The sequence below is a fragment of the Eptesicus fuscus genome, chromosome 22 (genome assembly GCF_027574615.1).
Source record: "Eptesicus fuscus isolate TK198812 chromosome 22, DD_ASM_mEF_20220401, whole genome shotgun sequence".
NCBI classification, from domain to species: Eukaryota; Metazoa; Chordata; class Mammalia; order Chiroptera; family Vespertilionidae; genus Eptesicus; species Eptesicus fuscus.
The window spans coordinates 18565967-18588508 of NC_072494.1; the positions used below are offsets into that span (position 1 = coordinate 18565967).

Sequence of the window (22542 nt, forward strand, 5' to 3'; positions counted from 1 at the left end):
AATAACACTTCTTAAATACCCTCATCCCTTTATGTACGCATCAAACCTGCCTTGAATTCATAATGTTCTAGTTATTAGGAGCCCCAGAGGAGTAAAGTAGCTTACAAAATAAAATAAGCTATTTAGAGTTCTAGAACCAGGTTATCCTCTTGACCCATTGCAAGCTAACATTCTAGAACATGCTGGCTTTGACCTCTGACAAAGAAAGGAACAATAGGACTCATTTCAGCCAATTGGAAACCAAACTTTGCATTTCTAATGGAATGGTGTAACGCAGGACTCTAAATCACATAAGTGTTGGTTGAGAAAACGACACAGTGGTATTGAAACTGAAGTAGTCCGTTAATTTTGCTTTGGCTTCTAATAAAAAGGCGTTAGGTTCAGAAGGTACCTGTAGCTGTCTTCCACTGGACCAGTCTTCAGCCAGAAAAACCCAAGACATCTAAGAGATGGAGAAAAGAGAACTAAAGGTAAGGAAAAATCAAACCCAATCCTTTCCTTACAGAGTTTCACTGGTAAGTAAATTTCTGTGAACTTTGGGCACCACAGCTACACTGACGGGGATGTTTCAACAAACATCCTACAAGTTGAAAGCCACAAGGAGATAAGGAAATAACGTCTGCTGTTCGTTTGCAGATACGGACACTTGCAGTGGCTTTGGAGTATGATGTACTTGTGTCCTTTTCATCCTAGACTTTGAAAAAATGTACTGGCCAACATCTGTTTTAGAACTGTTTTTTTATTTAAAAATAAACACTCAGAAAATGGATACTGGAATCTTCAGTGCAGTTCCATGATTCTGAAGTAAATCTTTACAATTGTAAATCCATTTTAAAAACATGGACCTCACCCACAGGAAGAGAAGGTTGCTGAAAAAGAAAAATGCTTCTGTAGCCCTTTAGAATATGACAGTCTCTATGCGACACACCAGCCACCTCCACTACCCACATATACACCCATTTGTGTGTGTGGGGGGGGGGGAGGGGTTTATATATTACAAGTTACTGTTGAATCGCAATACTGTCAACATATTAAGATTGGATAAGGTGATGGCTATTAAATGAGTCAAGCGTATAAACTGCTACTCCCATTGTTTTTAATCAAATTTTAGGTAAGTTGTATTGGGTTCTGAGTTTCGGACCCAGAGCCCCTGGTGAGCAGGAGCCATGAGCAAGCACAGAGTAAAGAACCCTTAGCAAATCCAGGGGCCAGAGAGACTCGGGAATCCTCAAGACAGTAACAAGTCACGCAAGTGGGTGACAGCTGACGACAGTATATTTTTTGAAGCTACAAGTAACACGATGGAAAAGCTAACCTTTCAGGCCTTTGTATGAGCTCTTTCCTCTTCCTGGAACACTCTTCCCCTGGGAGTCTGGATTATTCCCTCACGCATTTCAAGTCTTTGCTGAAATGTTACCTTTTCCATGAGACCTACCCTGACCCCCTTAGTTAATGCCATTACTTTTCCCCATGGCTTTTCTTACCTTCTCATGTCTATTCTGTGTCTTCTCCTGCTAGAATGTAAGCTCTATTAGGTCAAGGACCTTTGAGTCATAGATATATCACAAGCACATAAAACAGTATGTCATATATTTAGTGCTCAATATGAGACCAAACATCATAAAATGTGAATGGTAAAAAGTGATTAGGGATAGGCCTCGGCGGACAGTAAAGATTTTTGTTAGATGTTGGGGGAATTCTCAGTCTACTCAACTTTAAAGTAAAAATAATATCTGCATGGCAGGATTAAGAGACATGGGTAAGACAATTTATATAAAATGCCCAACACAGTGCCTGGTACACTCTGGGTGCTAGAAAATGTAACTATTATAATTTATCAAATACCAGTGTGCTATTTATTTCCTGAATTTGTGGGGACCTCAGCTAGTTCCCAAAGCACAATTAAGCAAGAATCCCAAGACTCTTATTAAATTTCTTTATAAAAGGGACTATCAATAACTTCCACAAGATGGCACTGTGTTCCAGCCCATTTTCCTGCATTCAGCCTGTTTGAAATGTAAAACTGTGTGACTGATGCCCTCTGCTGGCTTGTTTTTGTTTTTCTTGACCTTGAGCCTTTGGCTTTGGAGGTGCAAATGATGGCTCCCTGTGCTTTCTCAAATACGCTCAGCATGAATTCTTAAATCCACAACTTAAGCCAGCTGCCCAAAGGCTCACTCAGAAGTTTGCAGAACTGACATACAGGCACAGCAGACACCAGTTTGTCACCATGCAGAACCAGTGCATGTCACCACACTCAGGTCCCTGCACAGGGCAATCACCGGTCAGCCCCATCATGCCCCCAAATACAGCACACCTGCCGCCCTGTAGTTCTACCTGTCCTTGATCCCTCCATCCCAGCTACAATCCCTGGTACCGTTTCGGAAGGATGAGCCTCCCCAGTCTGCCCTCCTGATTCTCACTTGCCACCACCAGCCAAGCTCCAGCTTTACCTAAAACCTGGAAAAGAAGCAGAGCCAGGAGGCAGGATGCAGTTTCTTATGCAAACAAGTATTTGACACGTTGGGGTTTTAATGTCAATGCTACTGTGACCCTCTCCCCCCTTCCATTCCCACTTCACCCCTACCCCCAAACACACACACACACACACACACACACACACACACACACACACACACACCATAATATTCGCTGGAAATCTAAATCAATACAGGGCTTGGCAAAAGGTCTACAGTTGTGAGTACAGGAAAGAGTTTATTCTTGTATTGTTATTATTGTGTTGTTATTAACCTTTCGCCTGCCCCTGTATTCTATTGGCACAGTATTCAGGAACTTGCCCCAAGAGAATGATTACATGAGGGAGGGACCAGCTATTCTGGGGCCACTTGCATTTTGTGTCTTGTCTCTTCCCATAAGTCTCCTACATGTCACCTTAGTAACAACAGTAATAAAAGCTAACACTTATACAGTGCTGTGTCCAGCATTATTCAAAGTACTTTGCAACTATCTCATTTAATCATCACAGTCCTAGAGGTACTTTCATTCCCACTTTCCAGATGAAAAAAATGAAACACAGTTAAGTGAAGTAACTAGCCTATGATCTGACCACTTACTCCCCCTCAGGTCAGCTGGACTGCTCATTACCTGCAGGGTAAAGCCCAAACTCACAAATATTCACAGGCCCCTAATTGTTACTCAGGCCTCCCATTCCAATTTTTCCTCCCCATAACATGGAACTCCCATCTGACACTGCCACCTCTGTGCTTGCTAAAAACACATGTGCTTCAGTGGTGGGCACATTTTGCATGCAGTGTTTTGGGGAGCCTGATTTTTGACAGAACCCACAAGTCATATTTCAGATTAAAAATCAGATTGACAGCTATTAGGATTTCAGTTAGAATTTTATTTGGCATTCTAAAGATCTGAAGCTAGGCCCAAATTCTGACTAGATGGTCTGCTGGGGCAGAGGAGGGGTCACCCCCCACTTCAATTACGCCTAACCTCCAAGACTAACTTCAAATGCCATCTCCTCTAGTAAATATTTCCTAATACTCCGGCTGAATTTGACTTCCAGCCTCTTTGAATTCCCCCATCATTTTGCTGTATATTATGGCACATACATGTTTCACTAAGAACGAAGTAGCAACTCTGAGTTAAGAGACCAATTCTATAGTGTTAGGCAACAAAACGAGACATGGCATCCAGTTCTAGGATCAGAGTTCTAGGTAAATAACGGAGCCTGAATTAGTACATTGAAAAGGGTAGAGAAGTGACTTTATTAACACACACTTGTGTGTTTTTATTATCTCTTCACTTTTCATGCCCCTTCTAGCTGCCTTCTGCTTATAGAAAAACCAGGACACAATTTGCTGGATATGTTGTTAGTTTTTAATAAATAGAAACCACATCACTTCATTTGTTACAGTGAGTAAGACATGGGAGGTAACCATGCCTGAGGGCCCCAGAAAGCTTTTACATCCACCAAACGACAGAAAGGACAGCACCTTCACCACCAAAGCCTTTGGCTCACTTCTTCTCTGGATCTCTGTTCTCCCACCACATCAGCCTGCTGCTTCCAGAACGGAACTCCGCCTTCGATGGGATCCTAGTTGGCGGGCTGGTCTGTCAGCTTGCCTGAATAACAGAATGGAGTTCCCTCACTTAGCTGAGGAACCTGGACAAGTCTTCTTTGATCTCAGCCTCATCCCAAGGCCCATGAATGTTTTCTTTAAAAAGCTGCAGGCGAATGAGGTAAAAAGGGCAGAGGCAGGAGATGGACACCAGCAGAAGTGCAAAGAGGGTGGCTCCCACCGCACTAATGGACAACAGGCCCCCCAAGGCTGAGAATGCAAAGAGCAGTGTGACTCCCACATAGCTGCGGGGAGTACATGCCTTCAGTTTCTTCTGCAACATGGGCCACAGGGCAAAAATCTGGATGGCAAATGTCACCATAATGAAGGCATGCAGGGTCCGGGGCAGGCGTGAGGCCAGGCAGACAGAAGCAAAGATGGCCATGTTCAAGGACAGGGTGCTGGACACAATGGCAGCATTGGCACCATAGTCGAAGAAGATGAGGTGGCCCAAGAGCATAAAGACTGACATGGCGTAGATGGTGTCCGTGCTCACAGACTCTGTCAGGGTCTTCAGCACGGGCGAAAAACCGTACGTGAAAGTAATGAAGACCAGGGCGCTCTTGAGGTCAGCCCACCGGGTCCGCCCACTCTTCCTCCGTCCCTCACCTCCATCAAGGAGATCGAACAAAACATAGCCAATCAGTGACAAAGTCAGGCCAGTCCCTAAAAGCCAGTGAGGGGCCAGAAGACCCTCGTCCATGTACCACCAGATGACCCCAAAAACGCAGACACTGCACAGCTGCTGAATCACCACGCTGGATTCAAATACCACAGCCCAGTACTGGTATTTCCGGGCATGGATGTTCTTCCGGAGCTCTTCCAGGAACCGCTGGTCCACGTAGTTGTCAGGAAAGGGCTGTCGCTCATATAAGACTTTCTGCCACCTGATCTCCGTGGTGTTAGTTACAGGTTGGGCACACATTATCCTTCCCCTCAGACTCGGGCCAGTTCAATTTCCCATGCAGAAGTCCATGTGGTTCTTGTTCTTTACGAAGTCTTGAAATAAGACCTCTCCGGAAATCCCATGCTGTGTTGTGGTTGATATTGTGCCGACCTTCCCCTGTTCTCAAAGGCTGCAACCCAGGCAAGGCCTGCAAGAGGAGTTTCTTCTCTGAGGCAGGACAACACAGCCAAGTTCCTAGAAAAAGACAGACCATGAACCTATAAAACTGCTGAAGGTTAAGGGCAGGGCTGAGTTAAAATCAAACCAACTCACTTTATTAGAAATCTGAGCAAAATATACGTGGTGAGCCTCTTATAATAATGACATTAAAATTTCCTTTCAGGTTTTAAATGACCTTCCCTGGGATAAAAATAGACATCTGTCAGCTGTCACTCAGTGAGTGCCTACAATGTGCTAAGTGCCTTAAGTAGCTTCTTCTTTCATTCCATCTCCACAATCCTGCAGGTTGGTTAGTTCCACTTTAACTAGTAAAAAAGCTTAGTAAAATTGCTCAGGTAACTCACGCAAGTTAACCATGGTAAATGGTGGCGCCATATGCCAAGTCTGACCCCAAAGCCTGAGCCTCCCTCCAAACCAGCTCTTAACTCGGGGTTCACACCCCTGAGGTTTGTGGATGGGCTCAGAGCGCCCCCAAGCCCTGTCACTGCATGCCTGTCGCTGCCACTTTTGCAAACGCACAGGGACAGGACCCAGAGCTTTGGGTTCTCAAAGGCATCTGTTATTTAAAAGGTCTCAACAGTCAACTGCATCAGACAAATGTGAGCCCCACGTTTCATTTAGCCCAAACCAATGAGTCAAAGAAACTAAAGATCCTTTAACTGAGGTCACCACCCTCTAAAAAGCTACCATCCAACTTAGGAAGATAAACATCTGTGGGGATCGGAGACAGTGACCCGTTTGCCACCATGGGGAAGCCAGGCGTCAGAAATGCCAGCAAATGCGCTTTCGGAAAAGGCTCTCACGGCCCGACCGCCCTTCTCCCGCGGAGACCACGGCAGGTTTGGCTGCACGAGCCGACCCCGGGGGCCCGTCACGGCAGCAGGGACCCCGGCCCGGGCTCCGCACGCCCGCCGCCGCCGCCCCGCCGCCCAGCCAGGAAGGAGGCCCCGAAACAGGACTCCCTCGGAACCCACCTGCCCGCCAGTTCGTAGGGAAGCGCGGCCGGGGGGACCGACGCCCGCCTCCTTCCCCATCCGGGGCGCCGGGGTCGCGGCGGCGGCGGAGCACTTCCGGGGCCGCCTCAACCTCCGCGGCCAGAGCGCCCTCCCGGCGCCGGCGCGCTCGCTGCTGCCTCCCGTGGCCGCTCACGAGACTCCCGCTCGGGGGGGCCGCGCGCTCAGAGCCCAGGAAAGCAACCCCGGACCGGGCATCCGAAGGGCTGGGGTGGAGGCGGGGCTGGACGAAGAGAGCTAAGCACGGCTGCTTTTATGGAGTTCCTAGCGTGAAGTCAGGCCCTCGGCCGGGGACCTCCCAGGACCCGTGCATCCTTTCGACACAGTCACTGAATCCCTGCAAGGATCTAGCGCTGTTTTAGGTGCTGGTGGCACGGCTGTGGGTGAAACAGGCAAACGTCCTGCTGCCCGGGAGCTTTCTGTCCCGTGCATTGGCCTGTGACGTGTGGTGGCCGTCCCGCCCTCAGCGGGGACAGAACTGAGGCTCAGCTCAGGGAGGTTGTGGTTGGCTCAGAGGCTGTCCGGAGCCGCACAGCTGGGAAGTGGATTAACCAAGTTAATGTCCTTCTCTTTGCCTGGAGAAGGGATGAGGGCGGCAGACTCAGCCAGAGACTTTGACTGGCAGGTCGCTGATACTCAGCGGAGTGCATGGAAGCATCCGAGTGTGCAGAACAGGTTGCTTCTGTTCTGGCCCAGAAGCAAAGGGACAGAGAACACACGACAGAGTGGACACAAAAGTCGGGAACCCGGAATCCACTCCCCACCAGCGTGACCCGGCAAACAGGCTGAGCTTCCATTTCTTCATCAGTAAAATGGGGACGACACTGTTTGCTCTTGGCCATTTTATGGGAAACTCAAAAAGAGTTAACTAAATGTAACTGCTCACAAAAATGTACTGAGTGCCGTCTAGCTGCCGTCCGCTTGCTCTGGTCAAGCGCGACAGATTCTTTCCATTTCTCTCCAGGCTTCGGTTCCCAAATTTGAAAAGATCCCCTGGCTTTGTGAGGCCAGCCTCAGGAACAAGCCCCTGGTGCTCAGCCTCCCCAGAAGGTAAGAGCTCAGCTGCTGGTGGCAAAGGCTGCAAGAAAGGCCACACGGGAGAAAGGCCACACGTCTGGTCAGTTGAGAAACCCATGTCAAGTGTTCCCCGATTGTACAGTCTTGGGTAGCAGTGGGAGGGGGTGCAGGCCCGGGGCTTGAACAAGGCGGGCCCACCCAGCACGCAACTAGGTGCCCTCAGAACCTGCTCGCTTTCACAGCCAGGTCCTGGAGTGTCAGAGGGGAAGGAAAGGGGTGGCTTTTCCTGCAGCCAGCCAACCTCGAGCTGGTTGCAAGGAGAACGGCCTGCGGTGGTCAGAGGAACTCTCCGCGTGTCTGTACGGGGAGGGTTTGGGCAGCACTAGACCCTAGTTGAGAGAAATGACACCCACCGGCCTCACAGGAAGTCTGAGACAGAATGGACCACACCTGTGAGGTGCCCTGAGCTTTGGGGAGGACAGGTGGGAATGCACAGCCTTCTGAAAGGCTGGCTTGTTTACTGGTAACTATCAGCAATTCCCGAGGATTCGAAAATCCTCATCTGGCCAACGCTCTGGGTTCCAGGCTGTTTATTTTTGAAAAAACCCTTTCTGTTCTGTGTCACCACGGCTTGGCCAAGGCGAGCTAATACTTACAGCACATTTAGAACTCTCACACTGTAATAAAATGAACCACACCGGCCAGCAGGTGTGTCTCCCTATGAAGAGCATCACTACTTCACTAGCAAACCGCAAAGAAAATTCCGGGAAAAGGTGTTTGGAGGGAGGGCAGGGTCCACGGGAGGAGGTGGTGGATTGCCCCGCCCGGGGGTGCCCCGTGGCTTCTCTCTGGAATAGCCAAGGGCCTGGCCCTTCACACCAGAGACTGTGGTTCTAACAGGCTTTTGTTTTGATCCCTCAGATACCCTCATGCCTCCGCCACTTCTCTGAATTCATGGAGGAAGGATGTGAATTTGCCAAATACGTTTCAAGTTCCAAATGGCTTATCTAAGGTACTCAATTTTTTTTTCTTTAATTGTGAAGAAACCAATAGCAGTTCTAGGAAGACACGAATGTGACTCCAAAGACACTTCCTGTCTCCTTAGCACAGCCCGAGCCTGGGACGTCGTAGGTGCTCAGTAGACATTTGCTAAGTGAAATGAACGAGGCCCAGCCAATCACCTCGTTCAGGGCCCCCAGGTTCACTAGAGCCGTGGTCGGCAAACTGCGGCTCTCGAGCCACATGCGGCTCTTTGGCCCCTTGAGTGTGGCTCTTCCACAAAATACCACGGCCTGGGAGAGTCTATTTTGAAGAAGTGGCATTAGAAGAAGTTTAAGTTTAAAAAATTTGGCTCTCAAAAGGAATTTCATTTGTTGTACTGTTGATATTTGGCTCTGTTGACTAATGAGTTTGCCCACCACTGCACTAGAGCTAAGAATAAAGGCCTGAGGGGAGAACCATCAAAAAGGGAAATTAAAAATTTCATGTTGAGGCATCTGCCCTGGGACCTTCAGGGACTGAACCACACCTAGCCTCACAGAAGGTCTCCAGAATTTATGGTGCTTGTGACGTCAGCACCTCCCTGAGGTGGAGGAAGAGAGAGAACTCGGGACACAGCAGTTTCTTCACCTGAAAAATTACCCAGCACAGGACTGTTGTGGGCAGTGCAGGAGGCTGCGTCCGTAAGGCATTTGGCCAGAGCTCTGTAACTGTGGCCACGTCATGACCAGCCCTCACGCCAGGGGATAAGTGCTTTCGGAGCCCTTTTTACCTGGTTTGATACAGATACAGGGATGAGCAGGTCAGTTCCTGCCTACACAAATGACAGGGCTCAGGGACAGGCACTGGGCTGCCTAATATATATCAGGGCGGGGGTGGGAGGAAGGGTCACCTGCGGGCGGGGGAGGAGCGAACAGAGACGGAGCGGAGTGAAGGCGGGATCCAGAGCTAGTGGGCTCGGAAGATAGTATTTCCAGGAGTGAGGAAGGGCCTGGGAAATAAGACCTGCGACTGAGCACGCAGGACTTGCCTGCAGAGCTTTGAGCGCTCAGGCCGCAGGGGGCGGGCTTACATGGGAGGGACGATGGAGCTGGGTGGGCCTGGCCACCGCACTGAGGGTCAAGGGCAGGGCTGTGCTTCAGGGTGACTTCATTAATCCCCTAATACCCAGGACAGGCAAGCAGGTGAGAGTGCCTGCCGCCACGACAGAGGGGCTGAGCATGGACATGCTGGCCTTGGCAGTCCAGGCAGAACCAGCAAGAAGCCTTCTAGTCATTTAGTCTCCTTGAACTTCGTAATGTTAACGTAAAAAAAAACACATTGAAACCTGTAAAGAATTTTTGTGAGTTTATTTGAGCCAAACTGTCGACATGCCGGGAAGCAGAACCTCAACGAATTGAGATAATGCTCCAGAGAATGGCGGGTTACATTGGTATTTATACATTGCCATCAAAGGAGGGACATAGGTGGGTTACATGCATTTCATTGGTGACGGATTAAGGAGGTGGGATAAAGCAAAGCAGTGGGAAACCCCTGGGATTGGATAAAAAGCAAAATGATGGACACATACTTAGGTGGGTGCAGGAACAATTAACATGATAATGAAGGAATTTGTGGTATCTGTCCTGGCACCCACCACATTTGGTTGTGCCCCTGGGGCTCCAGAAAAAAGGAAGTTACAAGTTACCCAGACATTTCAAGGGTATGTTATCATAGATGCAAAAAGACAGATAGGCTCAATTAAGGTAAAGGCTGACCTTGTCAGTGAAGATACTGGCCTAGGATGTAACTGCCCACCATAACTGCGTTTAGTTAAAGTTTCATTTCAGACCATCCTTTGTGGTTACTTTAGGTCTCTGAGTTTGCAAGACTGCCATGCAGGCCTTCCCTGAGCTTGTCAGGTCAGCATGTGGCCCCTTTCGTCCACACTATGCAGGCAGCTTCCCCCTGCCACCTAGTGCCACCTCCTCCAGGTTTGCTCTGGGTCTCAACACACGTGCAGAGGCACTGACTCCAGGCACCCAGGATGCAGGGAGGAAGGCATTGCTAAGGCCCAGGGCAATGAGAGGTTCCCCTTCAACTGGGCTCGGAATTTTATGGATGCAGCGCTCATGGGTGGCCACTAGAGGGCAGCCCAGAGCAACAGCTTCCCTGGCTGGGACAACGGGCACAGCCCGAAAAGCCAGTCCCTGGGGGACTCAGGTCACAAGTCCATTACTGCTGTTGGGTACCTCACGGGTCTCGGTCTCTCTCTCTCTCTCTCTCTCTCTCTCTCTCTCTCTCTCTCTCTCTCTCTCTCTCTCTCTCTCTCTGCAACCTTTTCCATCTTAGAGCTTTCAGCTGGGCCTAAGGATTACATTAACCGCAGATAAATTAGGGAAAGAAAAGCATGCAAATCTATTTACCATGTTTTACGTGACACGGGTGCCCTCCTACAGAAACAAAGACCCAAAGAAGTGGCAAGGCCAGAACGTTTTTATACGAGAGAGGCAACTGTGGAAAAGTAACTCAACTGCACGGGGAGGCTAAAGGGGAAACGAGTTATTTAAACAAGGTCTGTTTTTGCAGAGAATTCCCTCAGCTTCATCTTCTGGTCCTTTATGATAAGGATGTTGCTTTCCTTCTGGTATAAGGAGAGCCTCTTCCTTTTGGGGTTTTATCTCCTATTTTTAGGAAGAAAAAGGGGGGTCAGCGCACCCTTCTGGCACCTGCCTTCGTATAAAGTGCCTTTGGCTCCAAATAACCCTGATGGCCCAGTGGCATGTTTGGGAGAGGCATATTCTGCCACCTTCATAGCAAAACTGGGTCCCTGTTCTGTTGAGACACCTGGCAGGTATCTCAGGTCAGCTCCCAGCCCGTCACACAGACTCAGATCTCAGTCGTTGGCTGCAGACGTGAAGGCCTGAGCGTGTCTGCTGTGCGGTAAACAGCCGCAGCTGCTCCTTTCTGGAAAGCAATGAGCAATGATGCATCTCATGGGAGTGGAATGCCCTGTGGACATGCTATCTCTCCCTTTATCCTCTAAGTCGGGGACCTGCTGAGAGCTGCAGGCAGCCCTGCCGCCAACCAGCCCTCCTGGCCCTGGGTGTGGTGCAGAGGTCCTGCCCTGGCTCCCTCTTCACTGTCACAGGTCAAAGGGCAGGACTTTGATCATCCACAGCCAGGTGGTGTTCCTTCCTGCCCGGGGGGCTGTTCCGGGCCAGCGCAGGTGTCTCTGTGCCTGGAGCGCAGTCCTCCCTGATGAGAGAGGGAAAGAGAGGAAACAGGTTCAGAGACAGAAAGATGGGAAGCTGAGCCAAGAGACACACGGAGACATAAGGAGACAAAAATACAAGAAAGGAGATGGAAGGGGAGAGGCAAAACTCACAAAGAAGAAAGACAGGAAATGAAGACAAAGAAACGGAACCTAAACATCCCCCATGCAAACCTCTACTGTGGAGCGGCTTCTCTGTTAGTCATGACTGCCACCTGCCACTCCAGGCGTCCACTCATAATGCCCAGGATGGGAAAGGGTAATTGGATAGGTGGATGAGTGAGGCCAGCAGGAAGCTCACTCAGAGCTCCACGGCGGGCAGGGCAGATGTGTGGGGGCCACTGCCAAGACCCTGCTCCCCCTTTTCTACTTGCCAGGCTTGGGTGTAACTGACTAGAGCCCCACAGTCACTCATGGAGGGTGAAAGCCACCCGACTCTCTGCATTCCTGCCCCGGGAACGCTGTCTCCTCTCTGATTTGTTGTTTTCCAGTCTAATGAGTCAGAATAAAGGTGAGAACGTTATTGCCTTTGCTTTTAGCAGCCCTGTGACAAGAAGCCCTGGCTAGTGACATGGTGCAGGGACATAGCTGAGAAAATACACACAAAGGGCGACTTCCAACGTTCTCACCCCCGAGAACTCTAAGATTTCTCTCACTGACACTCAATTTTTGAAAGCTGGTGACCACCACAGAAACTACCTTGTATGCGCCTAAGTTTGTCTCCTGTTGGTATAGATCCAACATGTATAACTACTAAGACCATCTTAAAGGGAGGTAATCATGAACACCAGTGACCTGAAATAAAATGGTAATAATAACCAAGTTTAATAAGTCAGGATGGCAGGTACATGGCTGTTGCTTATTGTGTGTTTGTGAAGTTTTTCCAAGTGAACAATATAATTTTAAAAACTACATTCAGCTGCATAAAACTACGGAGGTGGCTGGTATTTTCAGAGATCAGGACAATGTTTAATTATCATAGGGTTATTTTGGCATGTTGAAAACAGTTCTCTGAGCACCACTTTTTGTATTCTAAGGGATATAGGCATCTTTACCCCCTTATATGGATCCTAAGAGTCCGCTGTCCCTTGACCCTTCAGCCAGAGAACGTTCTGGTGGACAAACTAAATAGATGAGCTATTCGACAGGCACCCTAACCTTTCTGTGCCACATTTTCCTCATGGTGTTCATTGAAAGAGTTGAGCCAGGTGACCTCTCTCAGCTAAGGCAGGAGTGAAAAGAAGAGGAATGGAGATGTCGAAGGGAAGGAAGTACAGAGGCAAATTTGTCAGTGCTCCTTGAATTGTGCTATTTTTAAAGTCACCATCTGCTACTCACATTTTCAGTTTTTGTTGTGAGACAGGTGTGTGTTTGTGAAAGAGAGAGAGAGGGAGAGAGATTTCTCTCTTTGTTTACCAAAGATTGAAGGGGGCCAAGGACTTGGGCCATGAGCTGGATCTTGGGAACCTGGCCGATGTTGACCTCAGATATCCAGATGTTTCCAGCTGTGACATGTGAAGAGCAGGCTTTGGCTTCCTGGCCCAGCTGAAACCTGCATCAGACCTTGGCCAGGGGACAGAGGCTACTGTCACTCTCCAGTCGCAGCTGCCATCTGCTCTCCTGGGGACAGCTGCTTGGGAAAGGAGAACCCTCTAACGTTTCAGAGCCTCTTTCCTCAGTGGCTGCGACTCTATAATACAACCCAGGGCCCGGGCTCCGAACCTTCCATTCCTGCCACTGCTGGGCTGGCCCTGAGGAAACCGGGAGTGAAGGGGACTGGGCGGCAGAGCCTGGTGGCAGGGAGGAAGCTGCAGCCGACAGAACGTGGGGTCCCAGGCTGTTTGCATCAACTTCTTTGCATCCAGGCTCTTCCTGATCCCTCCATTCGGACGTTGCCTCTCTCCTTTCTGGAGGCCCAGAGTTTCGTTGCCTCTTCTATGACACCTGGTGCCCCCAACCTTGAATCGCAGATTCTGGGGGGTATCTCAGTCTCAGAGATGTGAGGGGTGGATGGAGGGGCTCAGCCCCAGGAGATTCCACCCCTAGAACCTCAGGGAAGATATGGGAGAAGGTTGAATTGGCCCAGAAGCAGAGGAGTCAGCACAGGATACTTCCTCTCCAGTGTCTCTTCTCACTGCATCCCTCCCCCCACGGGACAATCCAGACACCCCGAGCTCCCGGGTGCGGGCTGGCCATTCCTCTGTGTAGCCGCACAGCGTTTTCTGGGCTGGAATGCCCTCCTCCTGCCCCCTCCTGTTCACCTCCCCAGGCACTGCCTCCGCTTTAACCTTCTCAGACCCCTCCCAGGGGCCTCAGTATACTACACGATGGTACACAGCCTGCTGTGTGGTGACAGTGTGGAGGCTGTGTCTCATTTATCTCAGTGTCCCCAGTCCCTAATGAAAGGGCAAATGAACGAGTTTGTATGCTTCCCTGGTCTTCCCTGGGGCCAGGCATTTTGTCACCACCCCCTCCACATGGTAGCCTCACAGTAAGTGTGTTGTTGTGGGGTGAATGAATCTAGTCATTCCCACTCATACTGTAACATACCGACCCACGGCACGGTAAGACTGAGTCGATTCTTTTAAAGTAGCCAGTAAAAATGAAGGGTATCTTAAACATTTGGTGGAAGAGTCCAACGTTGTCTGTAGTTTTTAGTCCTCACACCCCCAGTGTGAAGCTCCATGGGGACCCACCCGGCAGAGGTCAGGGTAGGAGCACCCCAGGCCCCCCCCACTTAGCTTAAACATGTCCCCCCTCCTCCTGTTGTGCACACCTCCCAGGGCAGCAGGGACAGCTCAGGGCCCAGGTGTCACAACAAGCCGATCCAGTGGCAGGAGAAGGCTTCTGTGCGGAGCAGTCTGTGGGTCCCAGGACCCTCCTCCCCGTCGTCTGCGCTTCCTGCGAGCAGGTCTCAGGAGGCTGCCGTCAGGGGGCATGAGGGAGGTGAGAGAGAACCCCAGGCACAACAGGAGTCTCAAGTTCCCACCTGCTCCCTCACCACACTGTGGGCGCTGTGGGCGGAGTGGAAATGCCTGGAAGCCTCCCTTCAGCCCCGGCAGGAGTGAAGTCAGGGAGAAAGCAGCGCTGAGCAGACCGGGAGCTTTCTGGTCCCTGGCCGGGAAGCCTCTGTTCCCAGAGGTGGAGGAGCTCGGGACCCTCACACCAGCTCCAGCTCTGCTTTTGGCTTAAATTGTGACTCTCGGGAAGCGGAGCAGGGCCACCTGGTGCTGGGCAGTGCATGCTGGAGAGTTAAGGCGTGAGAAAAGAGGGCAATGCGTTGGAGGGGCCAGTGAAAGGTTTGCGGAGGGAAGTCTTCTATTCACTTTCCTCAAGCCATTGGAGGTCCTTATGTCCCCATGGTGGACCCTGGTATAAACTGGGGCAAGTGTAGCCCCTCAAACTACGTGCTCAGGTCGAAAAGACAGACCTTGGTTCAGTCCCCAGCCCCCTCCTATCCCTGTACCGCTGTCTCAGGGGCCCGAGGCCACCACCGGGTCTCCTGCCTACACCCTTTCTGCACCTACCAAGGCTGCAGTCAAGCCTCAATTCTACATCCACCCAGGACGGGGCTGAGACCGGAGTGTCCATCTCTGTTTTATGGAAGGAATAACCGTTAACCCCTCTCACCACTCCACCCTCTTCCTACTTCTTTGCTGCCCCAGATACACAGCATTTCCTCCCTGCTCTCTGTCTGCTCTCTCCTCAGGCCAGGAGGAACCACAGAGGCCCCGTGCTGGGCAGGAGCCGGCAGCTGTGCTCCACATGCCAGGAAGTGAAAATGGTAAGCCTGGCGATGACAGAGATGGGCAAGGGATAAAAGGAATCCAGATTACAAACGAAGGTGTGAAACTGTATTTGCAGATGGTGTGATCTTATATATAGACAGTTCTAAGGGATCCACACACACAAAAACTATTAGAGCTGATAAACGAGTACAGCAGAGTTACAGACTATAAGATCAATGTACAAAATTAATTTTATTTCTATACCCTACAAAAAAATTGAGAAAACAATTCCATTTGCAATAGCCTGAAAAATTAAAATACTTGGGAATAAATTTAACAAAAGAAATATAAGACTTGTACAACAAAAACTATAAAATATTATAGAAAGAAGTTAAAGAAGACTTAAATAAATAGAAGTAATCCCACTTTCATGGACTAGAAGACTTAATATTGCTAAGTGGCAATACAGTCCCCCAAATTGATCCATAGATTCAAGGCAATTGCCCTTGAAATCCCAGATGCCTTTCTTGCAGAAATTGACAAGCAGATCTTAAAATTCATATGGAAATGCAAGAGTTACAGAATAGCCAAAGAAATCTAGAAAAAGAAGAACAAAGTTGGAAGAATCACACATTTTTTATTTCAAAACTCACTACAGAGCTACAGGACTTTTAAAGAAAATAGACAGCAAAGACCACATATTGTACGATTCCATATATATGAAATGTCCAGAGTAGGTGAATCTATAGAGAAAGAAAATAGTGGTTGCTGAGGACTTGGGGGAGGAGGAATGACTCCTGAATAAAGGAGTCATGAAAATGTTCTGGAAGTCGATAGTGGTGATTGCTGTAGACCTTTATTAATATACCAAAAACCACTGAATTGGACACCAACGTGGTAGATTTTATAGTATGTGGATTATGTCTCATTTTAAGAAAATGATTAGCAACAGAAAATTATTTTTTAAAAGTAAAAGCATAAAATGGATGAACATCAATAAAATAAAAACCCTAAGTAGGATGTGTTTTGGATAATGATTACTGGTGCTCCATTATTTAGTGTGGGGTCACCAGGGATAGCTGTGTGAAGGGCACACTTCACACCTTCATGTATGCTTCAAAGTGAGTTCATTCATCCACTAATTTGGTCGACAAATATTTCTTAAGGACCTGGAAATACTAAAATAGAGATGTGGTCTATGGCAGTGGTCGGCAAACTCATTGGTCAACTGAGCCAAATATCAACAGGACAAAGATTGAAATTCCTTTTGAGAGCCAAAAACCGACTTTTGCGCATGGGCCACGAAGTTTCAATCGCACTGTACATGTGCACCCGCACGTGGTATTTTGTGGAAGAGCCACACTCAAGGGGCCAAAGAGCCGCATGTGGCTCGCGAGCCTCAGTTTGCCGACCACTGGTCTATGGCCTCAGGAAGCTGAAAGTCTAAGGGAAGCCAGACATTAAGCAAATAACTACTAGGACAATGACAAGGTTATGAGTATTGTAGTCGAGGCAGCCTAGGAGCAATGAGATCATTGGGCAGCCATCCAGGACTCAGTGGTGCCTGTGAAAAAGTGAAAGTTAACCGGAAACCTGAAGAATGGTGTGGTGAGCTCACCAAAGAAACTTGGAAGATTTACTAATCTGGAGATATCTAACTTCAAAATCTGATAACCAGGGAAGAACAATGACCCTATGACATGTGAGCAGGGTAATTCCTTCTGGTTCATTCATATCACAAAAGGATGCAGTTCTGACTCATTAAACAACTTCAGTTTGCTAAGGTGGCACATACAGTTTATGAAAATTAGAATGCAGTTTTGGACAATGTTCTAAATGAGACTGTCTTCCTCAGGTACAACCAAGAACTATGATGATCCCAGATGAACTGAAACATTCCTTTGAGAATTGTCTGAGTCATAGGTAAGTCCAGGTTTAAATCGGGACATGGCTCATTCTGATTATATTGGTTTGGGGGCACAAAGATAATGAATTGAGAAACATTAAGTAGAATGTTTAGAGGATGCTAAGGGATTGGGCTTCTTTTATTTTTTATTTTTTATTGATTTTGAAGAGAGAAAGAAAGAGATTTGTTCCACTTATTTGTGCATTCATTCGCTGATCCTGATATATGCCCTGAACGGGGATCAAACCCAGAACCTTGGCATTTGGGACGATGCTCTCTAACTAACTGAGCTACCCGGCCAGGGCCAGGGAATGGGCTTCTTGATTGGTTTAGTTTTTTGGTTAAATCAGATAGACCCCCCCAAAATTTTTTTCACCCTGAAACTACTGTAGAAGGTTTCATTATCCTTTCCATCTTTGCAAGAACAGTACAAGGAATAAGGTAGGAAATTTCTTTGACATCTTAGGCAGAAGTAAATACAAATTCTTTATGTAGATGGCATATCTAATTCAGGTCACAGAATCTGTCGTGACTCTGGGACATCCGCTGCACTCTTTAATAACTAATATTCCTTTTCTTTATCAGTTTGGTTGGTTGTCATTTGCTGCTTTCTTATCAAAAGCAAGTATATCAGAAATAAAATCCAGTCAGAATTTTGATTAGTTGTATTTCAGGGTGTTTTATTTCCTATATTTAACTATCAGACAGGGAAGAAATACTCAGTTTTTACTTTATTAAAAAACTCAAGCCCGGCCGGTGTGGCTCAGTGGTTGAGCATTGACCTATGAACCAGGACATCCCGGTTCATTTCCCAGTCAGGCCATATGACTGGGTTGCAGGCTCGATCACCAGTGGTGGCGTGCAGAAGGCAGCCAACCAGTGATTCTCTCTTATCATTGATGTTTCTCTCTCTCTCTCTCTCTCTCTCTCTCTCCCCCCTTCACTTCTGAAATCACTAAAAATATAATTTTAAAAGAATAAATTTTAAAAACAATAACAACAACAACAAAAAACACACCTCAAAACATGGACTCACCCTGCATCAGGCACCAAAGTAGGCAGTAGATGGTTGGACATACGGTTACCCTTATATATCACCAATCAAAAAGGTTATATGTGATCTAATGTCAGTCTTTACTTTTTTTCCTCACACAGAGAGCAATAATGTGGGAGGATAACAGGTCTTGATTACATTGGACAGCAGTAGATGACCTCAGGGTCATTAGGTCCACACCAGGATGTAGACTCCGGTGCATTAAAACCACAGTGCCCCCAGGTAGACAGGATCATGGAGGATCTGGGTATTTGAGCATTACAAGCTCCAGCATCCATAACATTCACCTACACTGATTCCATACTTTTAAATAGTTCCTATGTCAAAGCACAATTAAAGTTATTCTAATAGTCTTTACGGACTGCAAATGGAAAACTCAGCTATCGAAAGTCAGGGATTTCTGAGCAAAAGTTCACTCTTCTATGAAGGAGACTTTTGCAATGTGTTGCCCCAAATTATTTATCTTGCAAGTTTGGTACTTTATTCAAAAGTACTTTATTTTTGCAAGTTTGGCTCAGTCGTCTCTGCTGCGAGGCGGTCTCAGTACCAGGCTAACAAGTGCTGGATTCAAGAGGCCATCGCTGTTTTAAAACATGTAAGGACACATTCCTTTCAAGCAAGCCCCAGTCAAATAACTAACGTGGTTTCTTGCTTTCCCCAATCAGACTGAAGAATCTTCAGCCACCAAAAGCCCGGACTGAACCCAGGTGTTCCCCTGATGACATCTCCACAGGTTTGCTTTCTTTGGAAGTATGTGTGGTACGGGGCACACTGCCCCCGGAGTAGTAGAATGAAAAGTTTAATCCCCTAAGATAATTTCTAAATTTTCTGAACAAATTCCCATTCTCTTTTTTTAAAAAATTAAATTGATTGGGGTAACATTTGTCACTAGCAATATGCAACTTTCAGGTATACAATTCTATAATGCATCATCTGTATATTGCACTGTATGCTCACTACCCAAAGTCTAGTCTCCTTCCATCACTATATATTTGACCCCCTTTATTCTCTTCATCCTCCCCTCCCCTTCCTCCCTTCTGGTAACCACCATACTATTGTCTGTGTCTATGAGTTTGTCTGCTCATGTATTGCTTTGTGTTTTAAGCTCCACAAATGAGTGAAGTAATATGGTTCTTATCCTTTTCCATCTGACCTATTTCACTTCATACGATACTCTCAAGATCTACCCATTTGTCACAATTGGCAATATATTCTTTATATATTTTCATCGTTTTTTGTGACTGAGTAGTTCTCCATTGTGTGTATGTACCACATCATCTTTATCCAATTATTGATCAGAGGACCCTTCAGTTGTTTCCATGTGTTGGCTATTATTGTGAATAATGCTGCAGTGAACATACATATATCTTTACAAGTAAACATTTCTAAATTTCCCAGGTAGATACCAGAAGAGGGATTGCTGGGTCATATGGTAGCTCCATTATTAATTTTGGAGGAACCTCCAAAATGTTTTCCATAGTGGCGGCATCAATTTACATTCCCACCAGCAGTGTATGAGGGTTCCCGTTTCTCTACATCCTCTTCAACACTTGTTATTTCTTGTCCTATTGATAACAGTCATTTTAACAGATGTGGTGTGGTATCTCATTGTGGTATTGATTTGCATTTCCCTAATAGCTAGTGAAGTTGAGCATCTCTTCATATATTTGTTGGCCATTTGTATGTTTTCTTGGAAAAAGTGGTCAGGTTATCTGCCCGTTTTTAAAATTAGATTGCTTATTCTTTTGTTGCTGAGTTGTATGAGTTCTTTATATATTTTGAATATTAACCCTTTATCAGAGGTATCATTTGCAAATATCTTCTCCCATTTGGTTGGTTGCCTTTATGTTTTGTTGATGGTTTCTTTTGCTGTGCAGAAACTTGTTAGTTTATATTTGCTTTTATTTTTATTCTATTTATTGTTTTTATTCTCCTTGCCTTTGTGTTAAGTTCACAATAACCTCTCTGAGACCAAGTTTAGTACCTATGTTTTCTTCTATGTATTTTATTGTTTCAGGTCGTATATGTAAGTCTTTAATTCATTTTGAGTTAATTTTTGTGTATAGTATCTGATAGTGGTCTAATTTCATTCTTTTGCACATGACATTCAAATTTCCCCAGCACCATTTACTAAAGAGGTGTTCATTCTCCATTGTATGTTTTTGGCTCCTTTGTTGAAAAGTAGTTGCCTACACACTAACTGTGTGCTAGGAAGGCAGTCCCGGTAGTACCAGTTAAGGTGGGAAGGGGACTGCATTCCCACCTGGAAGGGCCTTACCACGGCCTTGAACCTTCCACCTCACCGGTTTCCTAGCACACCTGCCTTCTCCCAAAAGCTGCCCAGTGCTATTCTTCTGTTCACTTGCTGTTGATGGAAAATGGGGTAGTGGCTCTGTCTCCAGCTTCAGCATTGACCTAAGTCTCATCTTTTAGAGAAGCCACACTGGGCAGGGAAGGTGGGAGTGGGTCATTCTTCTGGGTGATAGAATCCAATGGTTCAGTGCCATGCAGGCTGTCATTTTAGAGACTTTGATCATCTTCTCATTTGCTTTCATATGGACTGAAGTCGCCTCCAGTTTTTCTTCCATTTGAAACACACAGTAAGGAAAATCAAGGTCACTTTCTTCACTTCATACAGATGGGGAAGTGCAAGCTCTATTCTGGCAGTTGCAGAGAAGCTAGAGCAGAACTGAACTGAGCAGGCACCAATAAGGAAATTTGAGCATAGAAGGGGTATCTTAAAAGGTCCCAAAAAGGAGGACCAGAGACTCTGGTAACAGCTGAGGTTTGGAGATGTCCACTCTAGTGGGGTGAAAGACTGCTAGTCCCAGTGACTCCTTTTTTATGAATCCAGAAAGTCTGGCCTAGCCCATGGACAAAGTGGACAAAGAGCCAGGAGCTAAGAGCCTCCTCTCAATGAAAGCCCCGCTGTCCTCAGGTCTGCAACCACCTCATTCTGTTGAAGCCAAGACAACACTGGGTGACAGACATGTGCAGCTGGTTTCAGGGGTCTCTGTAGCAGCTACCCAGTCCTGAGTTTCCTTTGAACCTGGATTTTTTTTTTTCAGGGCTGCCTCACAAAGGAAGGACACACACACACACACACACACACACACACACACACACACACACCCTTCCCTCATCAAGAATGTTTATCTTCTGATTCTATAGGACAGTGTGATAAGATGCCTTTTATTAACTTAATAGCCCTAGGAGTGTATTCCAATGGCCAACACGAGAGCTAGACTTGGTGTACACGATTATGATCAGCACATTATGTTCTTTCTTGGACAGACCTGGTTCTTGCCCATACAGTCCATCCAAGGACAGAACAGACAGAGCCTATGGAGTTGGCTAGGAGCTGAAGCTGGGTAGATCTACAGTTGATTCTGGTCATGATGTTTGTGAGCTGAGCAGTGCTATTGTGTGTGCTCTCTGAGGTTATGGCAAAGCACTAGCCTGGGAGCAGAGACCTGGCTTCGGATCCTAGTCTGCCCATACAAGCTTTGCCCAGTTATTTAAACTGTTTGGGCCTCCGTGTTCCCACCTGTAAAACTAGAGAAGTGTTGTGCCTCCCACCCTGCCTGGCCACCCCCACTCCCGAGAGAGCCAGAACCTCAGTACAAGCAGCCTTCACCTTTGATCTGCCCAGAAAAACTGCTGACACTTCCCCAGCCCTGCTGCTTTATGGGGCTTAGACATGTTCCTGCCACAGCGTGTGCTGCTCATTGCTGCAGGGGCCACCCACCTGTGCTGCATTGCCGTGGACATGCTACAAAGACCAAGTAGCTGACTCATCCCACAAACATTACTGCCAATTTTGTTGATTGCAACAATGATTTCTAGTGGATTCAGCTAAACTTTACATATTATTGATAATTATTGGTGAGAACTAAGTAAATGGGAAGAGCCTATCTTTGTGAGTGATGGGGAGGGATTTGTTCTGAATCCATTTGCCTTGACTATGGCCTAGAGTCCCGAGTCCCATGACACCCACAGGCTCTCGTCAGTAAACATGGGTAGAGATGGATGCCTACAGCCTGGCACAGCGTGTGATACGATACAAGGAGCTCTAGGTTTTTGTCCTTGGTCCGTCAGTGCCCGTGACCCTGGACCTCTGACTCCTCTTCATCACAGTGATGAACCTAGGTTCGTTATTTTGTGACTCTCTCGGCTCTCATTCAGCTACAATGAGAAGCATGTTCCAGAGGATTCAGGTCTCCAGTTCCCTCCGTCACTCAGTGACTTCCAGTGGGAAGGTGTTATTTCATGTACTGGTTTTTCTCCTTTAAGCCACATATCTTTTGGAAAAGTTGAATATTAACAACTTTTTGTAAATAAAATAATATTCGACA

General features: G+C 47.3%; 2 protein-coding genes across 5 annotated transcripts in view; one reads left to right on the forward strand and one right to left on the reverse strand.

Annotated features, from left to right (window-relative positions):
• The first annotated feature begins 225 nt into the window (after window positions 1–225).
• C22H1orf105 (chromosome 22 C1orf105 homolog) overlaps window positions 226–22542 on the forward strand; it is a 35312-nt gene continuing 12995 nt past the window's right edge. For all 3 annotated transcript variants that reach the window (XM_054711797.1, XM_054711798.1, XM_028152017.2), the window contains exons 1-6: window positions 226–470; window positions 7195–7280; window positions 8169–8259; window positions 15209–15283; window positions 17083–17150; window positions 18853–18920. In XM_054711797.1, the coding sequence (XP_054567772.1) occupies window positions 450–470; window positions 7195–7280; window positions 8169–8259; window positions 15209–15283; window positions 17083–17150; window positions 18853–18920 (409 nt within the window). In that variant the 5' untranslated portion in view covers window positions 226–449. The remainder of the gene's footprint in view (window positions 471–7194; window positions 7281–8168; window positions 8260–15208; window positions 15284–17082; window positions 17151–18852; window positions 18921–22542) is intronic.
• On the reverse strand, window positions 3827–6326 carry PIGC (phosphatidylinositol glycan anchor biosynthesis class C). Of its 2 annotated transcripts, none has more exons than XM_008145853.3 (2): window positions 6192–6326; window positions 3827–5232 (listed from the first exon to the last, which is right to left on the reverse strand). In XM_008145853.3, the coding sequence occupies exon 2, from the start codon at window positions 5014–5016 to the stop codon at window positions 4123–4125; it is 894 nt and encodes a 297-aa protein (XP_008144075.1). In that variant the 5' UTR covers window positions 5017–5232; window positions 6192–6326; the 3' UTR covers window positions 3827–4122. The 2 variants fall into 2 exon arrangements, with proteins under 2 accessions (XP_008144075.1, XP_054567771.1); XM_054711796.1 differs by lacking the exon at window positions 6192–6326 and adding an exon at window positions 5311–6126.

Excerpts from the sequence above, each read along its gene's own strand:
- PIGC (XM_008145853.3), bottom strand. The coding sequence starts at position 5,016 with ATGTGTGCCCAACCTGTAACTAACACCACGGAGATCAGGTGGCAGAAA.